The 17,996-nt window shown below is 47.8% G+C and overlaps 1 protein-coding gene across 2 annotated transcripts in view; it reads right to left on the bottom strand.

The window, feature by feature from the left end:
* The window catches only part of LOC144828333 (casein kinase II subunit alpha-like), a 213,553-nt gene that overhangs the window by 98,345 nt on the left and 97,212 nt on the right, over positions 1 to 17,996 (bottom strand). For both annotated transcript variants that reach the window (XM_078686446.1, XM_078686445.1), the window contains exon 2: positions 5,149 to 5,282. In XM_078686446.1, coding sequence (XP_078542572.1) covers positions 5,149 to 5,249 — 101 coding nt within the window. In that variant the 5' untranslated portion in view covers positions 5,250 to 5,282. The remainder of the gene's footprint in view (positions 1 to 5,148; positions 5,283 to 17,996) is intronic.

Genomic DNA, 17,996 nt, shown 5'->3' with positions numbered 1-17,996 from the left:
ATTAACTATAACTTGCGCCCGCGCCATGCACAGTTTAGGACTTCACAAATGACATCACTCATGACATTCGCCCACTACATCATCCAAACTTCTTTTTCCTGCATATTGCTCTATACATTACTATGAAACATACATAAGGTGATGGGAGGCTGCTTGCAATAAATCTAACCATTGGCAATAGCTTGGGGTAGCACTCCAACTTGCCGCTCTTCGGCTCACCATGCCACCTCAGTTTGGACCCAGCCACAGGCAAATCAGTCTTGACCCTGCTCCAATGGGAACAGTCCAGCCCAAGCTGCCAAACCAAGTCCTCCCTGAAATGGAACACAGGCAACCCAGGACCGGTTCAAACTTCATTATGGGCTCATCAACTGGGTACAGCTTGGTTAGAATGACACCGTGAGCATGCAAAATAACAATGGATTGACATGCGGCCCAGAGTAATTACCAGTGGCTGAGGTTAATCCAAGCATGCCGTCCATCACTGTTTTGTGTACTATAACATACTATTATATTAGAGGCGCAACAGTACAAAATAGCTCAGGAAATTATCAGCCATCATTACTGCCATCACAGACACAACTCCCTTAGGTGTAGAAAGGAAGCATTATGTGCAACATTTACCCTAAACCATACACTTTACAGCTAGCAGAGTTCACATTTATCAATCAACCACAGATATATAGGAAACCCTCATGGAGTACTGTGTTCAATCTTCATACAGCTGTTCACAAAAAGTCAAGTTCCGTAAAATAGTTAATGTCAGTTCCAAAACAATCACCCAACTATGGGCAACATTTATCTGTATTAAACCCTTGAAACTCTCCAAACCTACATCGAGAAATGATGTTGATATCAGTAGAGAACGAAGTACTGTAAATGGTGCTTATTTTATGGAGATGGTTTACTCTGTAGCACACTGTATGCACAGTGAAACATTAATGAGAAAAACACCACAGAGTATTTAAAGGTATCCACTGAGAACAGTGTACACTCAGATGGTAGTGGCCCCAGAGAGGCAGTTATAGTCTCCCAATTTAGATGAATCCTGCTGAAAGCGCTCCACAGAGTATATTATAGAAGAGCCAGGCTCCATTGCCTCATCCTCACGGGGACTTGCCTGAGGTGTGGTGATCCGCAGGGAGACTCACCTCACACGTTTTAGCACTGCCCAGTGCTGGCCCACTTCTGGGGTGGTGTGCTGGGGCGACTTGAGAGTGGACCAGCACTGTTAATGTTCCCTGAGATCTCAAACTCATCCTTCTCCAGATCACAGATCTGGGAGGAACACGCTTTCAGAGGGCGTTTCTGTGGTTGGGCCCAATTATCGATAATAGGGACATTGCTAGGGCTTAAAGGGAGACATAGGCACCATCTGTGAAAATCTGGGCCATGGGCATGGATCACTGCATGGGTTTGGAACATCCGATATTTGTCACGGGACTGCTCCTAGAAACTATTTAGGATCTGTAAGGCATGGGCAGAATACAGAGGGATACAGTTAGAGCCCTCCACTGACAGCCATAGCTAATGACGGGGATACGGGACTCTGCAATGTAAATACACTATGCACAGACAAGGGGATCGGGCCGCGCCCTGCGATAGGGTTGCCTGTGGTTTTGGTGATTTGGGTAATGTGCAAGTTTCATGCCTTTTAACTGTATAACAAAGTGTTTTTTGACTTAATACATGGACCGCGCTTGACATGCTACTTCTTTCTTGAGCTGTAAAATCAATTAAAGAATATGTGTTTGTTTTTTAAAGAGATCAGTGTACGCTCCATGCAACACTTATCAAAAAAGACAAGATTCACTTAAAATAACTAGTATCTGAAGATACTAAACATGATACTACCTACCCTCTTTAAACTGTGATGTAAACTGTACAGGTAGCCCATCTTCTGAAGGAAAACAAGCACATGTACATAGGTTAGTACCTGGTGCACACAGTCTTCAATATTATGTAGAAATGATCATCCTGACACTATTCAGTCTAATAACTCAAGGCTGCTAACAAAAGTTAGTATCTAGTATGTAGAATATTACTTGTGTTGAAAACTTTCTGCAGAACCAAAAAACGTGTGTGGAACATATTGAACACCAACACCTGCACACAGAGTTACTCTTGAATGCAAAGATTTAGATTGTGTTCAATATCTCTACACAGGGTGCATTAGGAGCAGATGTATTTTGTAAATACCTATATTCATTAGCTGGACCCAGGCGGTACAAAATTAAGCAGACAATATTGTACTTACTCACCACTATGTAAACTATGAAACAAACTAGCACACTCATTGGATGATGCCATTTGAGATGTCATAATGCGAGGTCATATGTGAGGTCATAAGCAGAGCAAGTTGTAGTTGGCGCTTCTAACTATAACTGCTGAATTTCTTTTAATATTTTTTTAGCTCAAAACGTCAATGTTGTCATTGACAAATTCACCCAACTATAACGTTACTTTAATCTTAGTTTTTTTCAGTAAATATATATTTGGCTGGCGCTGGCACATACACACACAAATTATTCATGGCTGTGAAAGTAAATGTGGCCCAATAACTCATGCTATTCAGAGCAAGTGTACTACAGCGAAAAGTTCAAATTCAATTTATGACCACTACGCAGCAACAATTAACATGAGAAAGCCTGCCTTTACTGTCTCACAGGTTGCATGTTAAAATTACTTAACAGCGGCAAATATTTGCCCTTATAGTGAGGAAGATGCATGAATTAGATCTGCTCTTACTGAACAAGTTTAACCCCCCTAGCCGCCTGATTTTGGTTACACAGCTTTAGAAAGACACAAATATACAGGAAATAAATGCCATGGCACGTACCACGTATACAGGTGCAGAGTGTAACATGCTATTTATTACCACCGCTGAGCGAGAGGCGGGGCAACAAGCGCCACTTGAAGCTCCGCCTCTCTGCATCATGGCCATCAACCCGCTCAAAGACGCTGATAAATCGCATATGTCCACAGACACACTCATTTCCACAAGACTCGCTGGTCTTTCCTCTCCTAAATTAACTTGAACTAAAGGTTGGAAAAATAGCAACAGAGGTCTCAGTTTATCAGGTGAAGTAAACCGTGAGAACGTTTTAATTCATTTAATCCCCGTTCCTCTTGCGTCAAATATAGGTTTTTGCGTTGATATTAATACATCCCTCAAGATGAAGACGTAGGAGTGGTACAGTGTGAAGAATGTGACCAGCAATCACTTATGATCGAGACCACTCCAAGAGGAACTAGTAATCTGTGCAAAGACTTACTCGTAGAGCGGCTGCCCCAGTATTACATGGTTTTATGATTAGTTACCAAAACGATCAACTCTAATAGGGAGGAGGCCCGTTTCGCCTATTCAACAGCATCCTGCACATCGGCCATTACATTTAAAAAGGTCTGCGGGGTACCAGTGCTGCTCACAAATGCACTGAAAATTTGGGCTCACTATTGCAGTAGGAAAGTGCCCTGTGCTTCGGTCTTCCAATCAGTGAAGGTTCTTCACCTCTCTAATGGAGTTCAGCAGGCCTCTGGCCCTCAACGCTTCCATTCATAAGCACCATGAATTTCAACCTTCCAATCAGCGAAGGTTCTTCACCTCTCTAATGGAGTTCAGCAGGCCTCTGGCCCTCAACGCTTCCATTCATAAGCACCATGAATTTCAACCTTCCAATCACTGAGGTCTCCTAGTCTCACTACTGGTATTCATAAGCTCCCTGAACCACCCCTTCTGTTCTAAAGGTATCTGCGTTCATTACTGCAATTCACAAGCGTCAACTGTGACATCTCCATAGGTTCCATGCTGATGAATATTAGTCACATGGGCCCTCGGCTTCATCATTTACATCCCTACAAAATCCCAACCCTCTGAGTGATGCAAACATCACACGCTCTCTAAAAACGTCACCCGATCAGCAACGCTCTTCTCAAAGACTCGTTCGAAACTATCCTGCAAATACTGAGACTGAACAAGTCCATAGCCAACCAAAAAACCTGAGCACAAGAGATCACCCAGGTCATCAACGCTCTCCTGATGATCTGACAAATGGTACCCAACTAAACACCCCGACCACAGATATTCAACCAGAACGTCAACATTCTTCCCAACAAGCAGGCACATGCTATCCCGCTGGCACTACAAACACGAAGTCCGAACAAGGTCATGACCAACCAAACACCCTGACCAGAGGAAACCAACCAGATCATCAAAGCTCCTCCCAACGATCTTGTTAGTGAGAAGGCAATATATGTCCATCATTGACCCACGACCCTTGGTTTCATCATGACCCCTCAGCACAAATCGCCAACACTCACAAAGGCACACTGGACTGCCAAAAGACGAGCAGCCTCCGAGCACTAGACTGCTCTGGCGATGAGGCCTTACAACCAGGAAGATGATCACTCATCTTCATAAATATGCGAAACACAAACCTATGCACTAACATGAAACTTCACCTGCCCACCACCAATTAGACACGATACTAAAACACAACACGAACCAGGTTCGAAGATGCAGTCTGACGGCTGATGCACAGTCTCTCGTTACCACAATGTACAGAGGTGAACATACAATTCACTGTTGGGAGATGCAACATGCGTCCTACAGTGTCATTTCATCCCTTCCCGTCCATCCTCTTCCGCCTTCACTTCATCTTTCTGACCGCCAGTGCCAAGGATCATTTCCAAAGTGGTTGTTCGAATTTTAAACAAGCATTTCCTTTAAATGTTTTATTGATTTTCAATCGCTTTACAAGTCAATCGGTCTCCAATAAAAACAATGCTGACTAATCGTTCCTGCTTCCTTTAAAAAGGATCTGGCAGTGGTACCTGCTGAGTCAGGCTGAGACCTAGCTCACAGCAGGGGCTGTGGTAGGAGAAGAGACGCAAGATCTCCCATGACCCCGCAGTGACCAGAGGCAGCAGCCAGGTCTGTTTACTGCAGTCACATTGTTTTGGGCCAGAGACAGTATTGACATCAGTCAATAGAGTGTAAGGTATTTACATTGAAGATGAAAGACTGGCCCAACCCTCAGCTAAATTTAAATGCTTACATATCTAGGAAAAACCTTGTATTTGCCTCTTTCCCTCACTCCTACACACAGCTGCAGGTCTGTTTCCAGATGAACAAGAGAAAGGACTTACCCCCATTCTACTACGTGCGACTCGTAGTCCCAGTACTCGCGAGGTCTCTGTGTGTTGACGTCGGAGTAGACCCTCGCTCGGCTTGGCACTGGTCCCGACATGGTGCAACAAAGAGAAGTTCAACTCGGTGGGCCCTGAAAAACAAAAAGACAGACCAGGGGGTGAGATTAAATTAAACGTTAAACCACCGAACTGACACTCCACCATCACAAGTGTTAGAAAAGGAAAATCAAAGGAGGATTCTAGAGGCAAGGCACAAGTTCAGCAGGAGAGAAATCTGCCATGTGTGGTTGGACCCTGGTACCCCATGGCACAGCAGCTTCCTTCCTGCACAACACATGCCCCAAATCTGCCTTCAAGGTGTGAACTAATTCCTCACTTCATACCAACACATCTCAGCGTGACTCACACATGAAAACCTCCCAGTGCCACACGGACGCCTTTGACCTAGCTCATAAGCACCATGATACCTTGGCCAGGTGGTGACCATTCACACAACACAACACATCACATCAAAGCAGAGATTCACAGAGCCACAGAGTGGGAGGATCAATGCAATTAAAAGAGGCCATTATAGTTTATAAGACAGCGGTATTTACCGCATGAAAGCAACAGCGCTGCTTGGCTACATCTACCTGGAACAGTGAGCGTCCTAGTGCCCGTCATAGTGAATGCGAAACAACGAATGCAACACTTGACACTGCGTTACATTTCAAAAGTAATTTCGATACTTTGTGATGCAGATGAAGAGACTAAATTCAATTCTCATTCCTGAACGCCATACACGGAGGCTCCGATTTGACTGATAATCCATGAAATCAGCAATTAGAATTGAATGTAGTCTCTTCATCTGCATCGCAACGTATCTAAATTACTTTTGAGATATCGCACTGCCCTCATTGATTGTTCGTCATTATAGATTTCCCACCCATATTAAGAATTCATCAATGGTCTTTACTGTGGCCCTCTTCCCGACGAAGGCACCTTGGCTGTGCCGAAACGCGCGTTGAATTCCAGTCATTTGAATTTGTGCCACTCTATTCTCAAATGACAGTGTTCTGCATATATTGTGCTGACTTATCATTCCATGACAATGTGTTATTATTTCAACAATGTTTTTAATTTGTTTCCAGTATGGTTGTGAAGCTGTATGATGGATATGAAAGGCAATGAAGGATTTTTTAAATCTTTTTCATGGTCTAAAAACTTAATAAATATCAATTTTTGTATTTTTGATACATTTATTGTTGTCTTTGGTTCTGACAATTATTCCATATGGAGGAGCATCAATTATGGTCTACATTTTAGTTGCCTTAAATCTGCACATTTATTGAATTATTCCCTACGTTAAGGAACCTTATTGGAAACTGTAGGGGGCCTCTTCTTTGCGCTCATGTCCAGTGACGGGCCACTAACTGCTCCTCTCCCGTCATGGACCACTGGCTATGTATACTGCGAGATGTGCAATTAGCAGTGCATCTCCTGTGACCGACCACTGGCGGCGCGCCTCTCCAGTGACCAACCACTGGCGGCGCGCCCCTCCAGTGACCGACCACTGGCGGCGCGCCCCTCCAGTGACCGACCACTGGCGGCGCGCCCCTCCAGTGACCGACCACTGGCGGCGCGCCCCTCCAGTGACCGACCACTGGCGGCGCGCCCCTCCAGTGACCGACCACTGGCGGCGCGCCTCTCCAGTGACCAACCACTGGCGGCGCGCCCCTCCAGTGACCGACCACTGGCGGCGCGCCCCTCCAGTGACCGACCACTGGCGGCGCGCCCCTCCAGTGACCGACCACTGGCGGCGCGCCCCTCCAGTGACCGACCACTGGCGGCGCGCCCCTCCAGTGACCGACCACTGGCGGCGCGCCCCGCCAGTGACCGACCACTGGCGGCGCGCCCCTCCAGTGACCGACCACTGGCGGCGCGCCCCTCCAGTGACCGACCACTGGCGGCGCGCCCCTCCAGTGACCGACCACTGGCGGCGCGCCCCTCCAGTGACCGACCACTGGCGGCGCGCCCCTCCAGTGACCGACCACTGGCGGCGCGCCCCTCCAGTGACCGACCACTGGCGGCGCGCCCCTCCAGTGACCGACCACTGGCGGCGCGCCCCTCCAGTGACCGACCACTGGCGGCGCGCCCCTCCAGTGACCGACCACTGGCGACGCGCCCCTCCAGTGACCGACCACTGGCGACGCGCCCCTCCAGTGACCGACCACTGGCGGTGAGCCTCTCCAGTGACCGACCACTGGCGGCGCGCCTCGACAGTGACCGACCACTGGCGGCGCGTCTCGACAGTGACCGACCACTGGCGGCGCGCCTCTCCAGTGACCGCCCACTTGCAGCGCGCCTCTCCAGTGACCGCCCACTGGCAGCGCACCTCTCCAGTGACCGCCCACTGGCAGCGCACCTCTCCAGTGACCGACCACCACTGAACATCTCCTGTAAGAACCACTGGTTTGCATTTTTGTGCTGCGTGCCCCCTCGTGCCATGGCAGCATCCTTCAGGTGAAAAGCTGATTTGCCTGCAGGAGTTAGTCACCATGGCCACCCCCTGCCACACATTCCTGCACTTTGCACCTCAGCCTCCCCTCCCGTTGAAGCTCAGGCTTGCAGGACTGGGTGGGGCCACCACTTGGGGTCACATCAGAGGAATGCACTGGCCAGCCCCGCCTTACGTACCACGGAAGTGACCTTTGCCCCCAATGCACAGGTGCCTGAGCATGCCATGAGAGAGGAAGTAATCTCCCCACATGCACTTAACCAGCCCGATCGGGCAGACGGGAGAGAGATGACGGGCAGTCTTTTTTAAAAAGGTTTTAAAAGAAAGCTGCGGCAGTGTGGTAGAGGGCATGTCAAGACTACTTCAGAACCAGTCACCTTCTGCCCCCTCCGAGAAAACAGTATCAATCTTCTCCTTAAAAGAACATTTCCTCTTTCAGTGACCCGCAACAAGTATGTTTCTTTACTCTCCATTACTCCTCCCACACTTCTCAGCTCCCCATCTTTTGGGGGTGTCCCCCCCCCCTTGGATTCCTTTCCATCCTCCCGACCAGGCAGCAGCTTTCCAGATACTCCAGTAAAGGCCACCACACCTGGAACGTTCCCGTCCAAGAGCAGTGCTTCCCAAACTTCTTACAATCACCACCCACTTTTAGTAGGACAAACTTCTGGCGGAGGAATTGGGTGCAAAAATAATCACATACGCAGATGACACCCAGCTTTTATTTACGTGGGAGGACTCTGACCTGTCTACAGATCTCGCTCGAAATGGTCTCTCTGCTGTATTTAGATGGTTGGCTCAGGCTCAACTTAAATGCAATGACGACAAGTCCGAGATCCTTCTATTTGGCCAGTGCCCGCCCGCCTTCAGGGAGTCTTTATAGCCCTCTGATTATCCCCGCCCTCACTCTGTGGGCGCCCCAGCAAAAAACTTGGGTCTGGTTTGAGCAGGATCTGTGGTTTGCGGTGCAAATTAAGAAACTTACTGGAGTTTGCTTCAGCACCCTTAAAGCACTGATAAGGTTCTTTCCTTTGCTTCCAAGGTCGGCCAAGGAGATGGTCCTGCGGGCTCTTATTCTCTCCCGCATCGACTACGCCAATGCCCTGTATGTGGGAATCCCTGGGTACCTACAAAATAAGCTTCAGATCATACAGAATGCCGCGGCTAGACTTCTGTTTAACATCTCTGGAAGGTCTTGCGTAAAACAGCAACTACGTGAGCTGCATTGGCTGCCTGTGGCCCAGAGAATACAGTTTAAGGTTCTCACTCTGGCTCAGAGAGCTTTGTACGATCTTGGACCATTGTACATTAGGAAGCAATATGTCCAAACAGACCGCTGCGCTCAGCCTCCCTGAGACGGATGGCGATCCCACGTTTCCGCAGAATGCAGTTGGGGGGCCAGTCTTTGTCTGTCAAAGCAGCTATCTTCTGGAATTCCTTGCCTCTAGAATTGCGGCACATCCAAAACTTCAGACTTTTAAACAAGCAACTAAAAAACTTCCTCTTCAAGCAGTTATGTTAATCGGCTTCTTTCCATCGGGTCACTTATTTTTCGCGCCAGAACACTCCTGAGTATTTGCGCGCGGTATAAATCCACTATAACACCCACCTAGCTTTAATGGACCGGGGAAGGAGGACACTAATGCATTGTATGGTACCACACATTTACCATTGAAATAGTTACTAAATTTGCACAGACAGTTTTACTGATAAAACCATACTGCACACAAACGATAACATCGGGGTTCAGTGAATATTTATCATTTGCACACCATGTAAAGGGTCTAGTTGCTTTGATCATACTAAAATCTTAGCTACCATCACAAATCAAAATTACAAATATATGTATGCTTTTTTTGCTTTCCTAACTGCTGGATGCATACAGTTCATTTAGAGGTATTTGTCTTTTGTTGTGCGGTACACAAAGTTTCGCACTTCCTGTTTATACCCGGAGAGGATTGACACACAATTCACAGTATTATTCTTTCTCGGACTGTAGAGCCAGAGGAGTTCATAAGCGCCAGGCCCCACATTTGTGTGAAGATGTAGCCTGGCTGGCATTTGACCTCTGTCTTTGAAGCGCAGCAAATGTGACAAGATACACACAGAATTTAAAGGCATCACAACAAACACTCCGCCCTCTTCCTGCAGACACAACGCCTTGAAAAGAAGGAACGTTTGAGCACTTGACAACTGGTATTTTATCCCTGGATGCTATCTTTATATGGAATGTAAGTAATACAAACAAGCATTTGTAATGCAATAGGTCTTGCATTTGCGAGAGTTGGAGCGATTGGCATTGTAAATGATAATGCCTTTTATTTATGTGTTTACAAACCTGCAAGGACTACGTAACCACCGTTTGCAGGTTTTGTAAACACATAAATAAAAGGCATTGTCATTTACAATGCCAATAGCTCAAACTCTTGCAAGTGCGAGACCTTTGTGGCACTTGCGCTTTAGCTTTTAACATGGCAACATTTTGAGAAATTGAAAAATCTGCATTTAGCGCTATATTTTAGCTGTTATAAAGAAGGGGAAAATGGAGAGAGAGAAGGTGAAAGAGAAAGATTGTTTTAAGGAGCTTCAAAGAAAGATAGAGTGTGAGGAACCTTTAATGACATTTGATCCGTTTGAGGGAGAAAAGTTTTTGTGGTAAATGCTGCAAATGTATATTCTTTTTTAGGTCTCGCCTGTCAATGCGCATGCGCATTGAGCGGAGGGAGACTATAGGGGCTTAAACAGAGTTTACCTAGACTGGCGATTTGATGTAGTGCATGTGCGCTTTTAACTCAATGCGCAAGCGCAATGAGTTAAAATGCGCGTGCACAGCATCAAATCGTCAGGTTGGTGCCGCCAGCAGCTCTTCCCACTCCGCCCCCTGCTGCATCAAAGGCTTTGTGCTCTGCCTCAGCCCAGCCATTCTCCTCCCCTAATTGCCTCCTGCTGCATCAAAGGCTTTTTCACGGCCGGATGGCCGTGCTTTCAGTTTCCCGGCCGGCCGGCCTTGTCTCCTTTTCTTTTTTCATTAATTGAATGCGCTCACAGCTGCAAAGGTCTGCGCCCTCCGTCACTGGTAATCTCCCCATCTCCTGCCCACAACGAATGGATAACCAAAATGTATAAAACCGCCTCATGAGTGTTGCAAAGCCCACGGCCCCCCTCTCCTCCGACAATCTTTAAGAAATCCAGTAATGCTGCTGATTTCATCTGTCGTTAAGAGTCTGCAGCGTCTCAGAACCAGCTTGATTTTTTTTTTAGTCATGCCATAAGTATGCGCTATATCCACATCCACCACCACTTCCACCACCACATCCACCACCACCACCACCACATCCACCACCACCTCCACCACCACCGCCACATCCACCACATCCACCACATCTACCTCTACATCCACCACCACCACCGCATCCACCACCACCGCATCCACCACCACCGCATCCACCATCACCACCGCATCCACCACCACCACCACCACCACATCCATCACCACCACCACCACCACATCCACCACATCCACCACCACCACCACATCCACCATCACCTCTACATCCACCACCACCACCGCATCCACCACCACCGCATCCACCACCACCACCGAATCCACCACCACCACCGAATCCACCACCACCACCGAATCCACCACCACCACCGAATCCACCACCACATCCACCGCATCCACCACCACATCCACCGCATCCACCACCACATCCACCGCATCCACCACCACATCCACCATCACCATCACCATCACCTCCACATCCACCATGACATCACCGCCACATCCACCATGACATCCACCGCCACAACCACCACCGCCACATCCACCACCACCACATCCACCACCACCACCACCACCACATCCACCACCACATCCACCGCATCCACCACCACCCCATCCACCGCATCCACCACCACCACATCCACCGCATCCACCACCACCACATCCACCACCGCATCCACCACCGCATCCACCACCACATCCACCACCACATCCACCACCACCTCCACCATCACCTCCACCATCACCTCCACCATCACCTCCACCATCACCTCCACCATCACCTCCACCATCACCTCCACCATCACCTCCACCATCACCTCCACCATCACCTCCACCATCACCACATCCACTACCACATCCACCGCATCCACCACCACATCCACCACCGCATCCACCACCGCATCCACCACCACCACATCCACCACCACATCCACCATCACCTCGACATCCACAACCAAATCCACCACATCCACCACCGCATCCACCACCACCGCATCCACCACCACCACATCCACCACCGCATCCACCACCACCACATCCACCACCGCATCCACCACCACCCCATCCACCACCGCATCCACCACCGCCGCATCCACCACCACCGCATCCACCACCACCGCATCCACCACCACCGCATCCACCACCACATCCACCACCACTTCCACCACCACTTCCACCGCATCCACCACCACCACCACATCCACCATCACCTCCACATCCACCGCCACATCCACCGCCACCATATCCACCACACCCACCACCACTACATCCACCACCCCATCCACCACCACCACCGCAACCACCACCACCGCATCCACCATGACATCCACCGCCACATCCACATCCACCACCACATCCACCACCACATCCACCACCACATCCACCACCACATCCACCACCACATCCACCATCACCACCACATCCACCATGACATCCACCGCCACATCCACCACATCCACCACCACATCCACCACACCCACCACATCCACCACCACCACATCCACCGCATCCACCACCACCGCATCCACTACATCCACCACCACATCCAACACATCCACCACCACTTCCACCACCACCGCATCCACCACCACATCCACCACCACCACCGCATCCACCACCACCGCATCCACCACCACATCCACCATCACCTCCACATCCACCATGACATCCACTGCCACATCCACCACCACATCCACCACCACCACATGCACCACCACATGCACCACCACTGCATCCACCACCACATCCACCACCACATCCACCACCACCACATCCACCACCACATCCACCGCATCCACCACCACATCCACCAACACATCTAACAAATCCACCACCACTTCCACCACCACCACATCCACCACCACATCCACCAACACATCCACCACCGCATCCACCACCACCGCATCCACCACCGCATCCACCACCACCGCATCCACCACCACCACCACACCCACCACCATCACATCCACCACCACATCCACCACCACCACCTCCACCACCACATCCACCACCACATCCACCCCCACATCCACATCCACCACCATCACCACCACATCCACCACCACATCCACATCCACCACCACATCCACCACCACATCCACCACCACCATATCCCCCAGATCCACCACCACCACATCTATATGTGTGTGTGTGGCTCTGTGTGTGTGTGTAGGTGCAAATGCAATGTTCTTGGATTTTCGTCACAATAAGATACACTGAACATAATCTTCACAAAAGTTATTTACAAACGTTTAAGCTATTGCCATTATAAATTACAATACATTTTATTTAAGTATTAATTATTTACAAAATTAAAAGCCATTGTTAGTTGTAAAATACCACCACCACATCTATGTGTGTGTGTGTGGCTCTGTGAGTGTGTAGGTGCAAATGCAATGTTCTTGGATTTTCGTCACAATAAAATACACTGAACATAACCTTCACAAAAGTTATTTACAAACGTTTAAGCTATTGCCATTATAAATTACAATACATTTTATTTAAGTATTAAGTATTAATTATTTACAAAATTAAAAGCCATTGTTAGTCGTAATATCAATACATCTAAGTCACGTAAACAACACACATTGCATTACAAATGCTATAGGTGTCACATTTGCGAAAGTTAAAACTATTGACATTGTAACTGACAAAGCTATTAATTTTGCTATTTTCAAAACCAACACATAAATAAAAAAAAGTGTCATTTACAATACCAATCACTCAAACTTTCCTAATGCGAGACCTATTGCATTTCCAATGCTTGTTGCTTAAAGATGTTGAGCCCAACGTTATTTGTTCTCCTTGGCCCCGAGTAATCATAACAGAGACTATCCTGCAGGAATTTGTGAAAGGGACAAGCCAGTCAAGACCATGGACCACTAGGAAATACAGTGATGGACTCTGAGTGACAACCAGAACGGAAAGTGCCTAAACTAGTACTGTAGAAGGAATTTACAGAAACATTCCAGTTTAATCACCTACTGTAACCTTAATGACACTTTGCACTTGCACAAAACATGCTGCATTCCTTGCACTAGGGCGTTCCAAACGAAAGCAAGTGCGGGCGCTGCAAATGAAAGCAAGAGCGGGCGCTGCAAACGAAAGCAAGAGCGGGCATTGCAAACGAAAGCAAGAGCGGGCACTGCACCGCACCAGGAAAAGCGCCTCGCATCCACGGAGCAGCACGCCGCCGTCGCTGCTGTAGTTGTCGCATTGTGCGGAAGCCTCTCGCAGCGCCGGAGAAGAGAGCCGCAGCAGAGGCTGTTGCCGTCGCATCGCTGTACAAGGGTGTCGCCGCTGCAGAGGACGCATCGAACCGAGACTTCTCGCATTATCAGAGAAGCGTGCCGCATCCAGAAGATCTTCACGTCTTTATTTCTTTGCACCAGAACTTTGCCACATTTCCATCGCTGCAACATTGCTTGTTGTGTAAGCGCAACGCATCACAAGGTAGATTGACTTAAAGTGTTGCATCTTAAGAACTGACCAGAACTAAGCTAAAACTACCATCTTAAGTACAGTATTGTGGATATTTGTTGTTTATGCTCGTGTTCAAATCTATATAAAGAATACTTATTTGTAATATACAACTGTGTGGTGTCTCTCTGTAGTGTTGTCACTTGATTACTGTATGTGGTCACAAATGCTTTACACACTGCCTCTGAGATAAGCCTGTCTGCTCATGCCAAGCTACCAAGGGGGGGCTAGGCAAAGGCCCCTTGGCCCTCAGAGGATAAAGGATTTTGGGGTATAAGTACTGGGACCCTGATCCCAAGAATTTAGATCACTTTTAGACAAGAAGAAGAAACCTTTGCTGAGGAGTGGAACAAGAAAAAACTGAGGAGAGACTATCCCTAAGCTGAAGTGCTGCTTGGGGGATTGGCCTGCAGTGGTTGCCTGACTGCCAAAGAGAGGAGAAAGGGACTTTGTGTACTTTTATCAACTTGTAAGGATCTCCAAGGGCTTGGAACAGAGCTTGCCTCTTGCTAAAGTCTAAGGGACAACAGACTTCAAACCCCAGCTCCCCAGAGTTCCTTGGTAAGTACCTGCTGCTGTTTTGGGCCTTCTGAGGGACTGCGTGTCGCAAGGAGCTGGAAGCGCGACTCAAGAGGAAGAAGAGTGTTGCCGTCGCTGCTGCTGCAGTCGCATCTTGGATGTCGCCGCTGTAACTGTCGTATTGCTCCGAATCGAGACAAGCGTCCCGCAACGAAGAGGAAGAGTGTCGCCGTGCTGCTGCCGTCGCAACTTGAATGTCGCCGCTGAAGCTGCCTTCTGCACCGCATCGCGAGAAGCGTCTTCGCAAGGAAGGAGAAGCGTGTCGCCATCACTGCTGCTGCCGTCACATCTTGGATGTCGCCGCTGAAGCTGCTGTATTACACCGCATCGAGAGAAGCATCTCGCACTGAAGGAGAAGTATGTCGCCATCGCTGCTGCCGTTGCAATCGTGGATGTCGGCGCTGTAGTTGTTGAACTAAGCTAAAACTACCATCTTAAGTATAGTATTGTGTATTTGTCATTTATGGTCTTGTGGTAAATCTATATACAGAATACTTATTTTTGATATAAACCTTGTGTGGTGTCCATTTGTAGTGTTGTCACTGGGTTACTGTATGTGGTCACAAATGCTTTACACACTGCCTCTGAGATAAGCCTGTCTGCTCGTGCCAAGCTACCAACGGGGTGAGCAGGTGTTATTTTAGGAATGTACCCCCTTACCCTGACTAGAGGTAAGGGTCCCTATTTGTCACAAGTACCTACCTGTGCCAACTAGAGACCACCAAATCTAACAACAAGGGAAACCAGAAAAGAAAAAAAAGGCTTTTTCTAATTATTTACTTTTGAAGTGGCACCCGCGCTTTAGCTTAAGTTGTTTATAGCTAAAGCTGGGTGTGCCCAGATTGTAACAAAAGTAAAGGCGCTGGATAAAATAAATCAAAGCATTGGAAGAGAGCATGTCCTGGCAGGAGATTAACAAAATAGTGCTCACAGGCTGTAATTAAAACAACGGGAGTAACAATACATGGGAGGTTACAACAGGTGAAAAGGAGGGACTACTAAGCCTACTGAACAAAAAAAAGCCACCATTTACAAAGGACAGTAACTGCAGCAAATTAAAAAGATGGGTGAAAAGTGGGCGGTGCTTAATGCCCATATCCTGAATACAGAAAAGGGGGTGGTGATGAACAGAGTGTCTTAATTAAGCAGACCACTCTTACCCAGTCCAAAGTTCAGGGCTTGATCCATCACCGTTATTTAGCTCACTGCCCCATCCCAGCTCAGAACCTGGCTATATGCAAATTAGTCTGTCCCTGGCCCAGTGCATCATGGGAACAGGGCAGACCAAACTACCAAGCCAATTCTTCACCAGAAAGGAGACAAGCTTCCGGGGACCGGTTTCTGCCATTCCAGGCGTCGTCGGCCCGGCTTGCTTGAATCCTGATGGAGCAGTGAGCAAGGGACTCATGTCTGAGTATACCCTGCCACGCTTATGGTGGACAAAATGATTCAGAAAAGGGGGTGGTGATGAACAGAGTGTCTGAATTAAGCAGACCACTCTTACCCAGTCCAAAGATCAGGGCTTGATCCATCACCGTTATTTATCTCACTGCCCCATCCCAGCTCAGAACCTGGCTATATGCAAATTAGTCTGTCCCTGGCCCAGTGCATCATGGGAACAGGGCAGACCAAACTACCAAGCCAATTCTTCACCAGAAAGGAGACAAGCTTCCGGGGACCGGTTTCTGCCATTCCAGGCGTAGTCGGCCCGGCTTGCTTGAATCCTGATGGAGCAGTGAGCAAGGGACTCATGTCTGAGTATACCCTGCCACGCTTATGGTGGACAAAATGCTTAATTCAGAAACTCTGTCCATCACCACCCCTTGTTGTTAAATATCCTGAATACAGCATATCTCGAAGAGACAGCGCAAGCGCTGCCTAGGCGAGACCTAAAAAGATGCTCCTATTTTAATTAGCCTTTTGCTTAAATGGGCATGCTGTTAATAACTCAGATAATGGTTTTGTGATAGAAGTATGGATTGTGACACAGATGACCTAATGCAGCATGCAAAAGTTGTAAACTTTGCAGGTGGGATGACACACTAGGTTCATTGTGAAGGTTTGGCATATGTTATAGTTTTACATTTTAACAAATACAAACTGGTTAAAAAAAAATCTACATTTGCCTTGTCCTTTGATAGGAAGATGGCTAGGACATCCTAGTGCAGAGGCCAGGGTGTGTTAAATGCAACTGTGCAGAAAGCCACAGCTATAAAGACTGTTGGGCTGGAGGAAAACTCACAACAAGCCATGCTAAGAGAGAATACATGGACAGGCAAGAGACTGTCCAGAGAGATGTATATGGGACCAAACTAGGCCATTCTCTGCGGGAGCATCTTTGTTTACTTAAAAATGAAGTGGTCTGTTAAGCTGCCCTCCTCATCATCATCGTCATGGTGGCAAGACCAACAAGTCATTTAGACTAAACAGAGCGAACTGAACTTTAAGCCTGATAATCAGTCCTTTCACATCATTTTATGGAGGTACTTCTGCTCAGTAATGCGACAACCAGCTTTTTTGTTGACATCTTTATGACCAGCAGATGTATTCTGCAACAGTTGTTTTGGTTGATGATGGACTTTGGGCTTCCCACTAAAATAAGATATCCTTTGCACTGTGACACAATATAACTTACAGACTTAACTAAATCTGCTGAATTCAAAAGTCTCTGAAGAAACTAACTCCAAGTGTAGCCAGGACTATCTACATGTGATCAGATCCAAACTGAGCACTAATAATTCTACACAAGAAAAAGTAAGCAACAAATGAACTGAATGTATGCACAGAAACCGACATTAACAAAATTGGTCATGAAGTGATTGAGTGCCACCAATTGCGCTTGTGAGGAAAATTAATGAGAAGTTTGAAATTGTGAAGACTTTAGGAGCGTGCTGAAGCAACAACGCCTTTGAGATCATTTAATGTCACCACACTTACAGTAATGGTTTCATGTGGAGGGAAGAGTTTCAGTGTGTATTTAAAGCTAGTTTATCATCCGAGATG

The sequence above is a fragment of the Lissotriton helveticus genome, chromosome 4_1 (assembly GCF_964261635.1).
Source record: "Lissotriton helveticus chromosome 4_1, aLisHel1.1, whole genome shotgun sequence".
NCBI lineage: Eukaryota > Metazoa > Chordata > Amphibia > Caudata > Salamandridae > Lissotriton > Lissotriton helveticus.
This window is presented reverse-complemented; position numbering and strand designations above follow the sequence as displayed.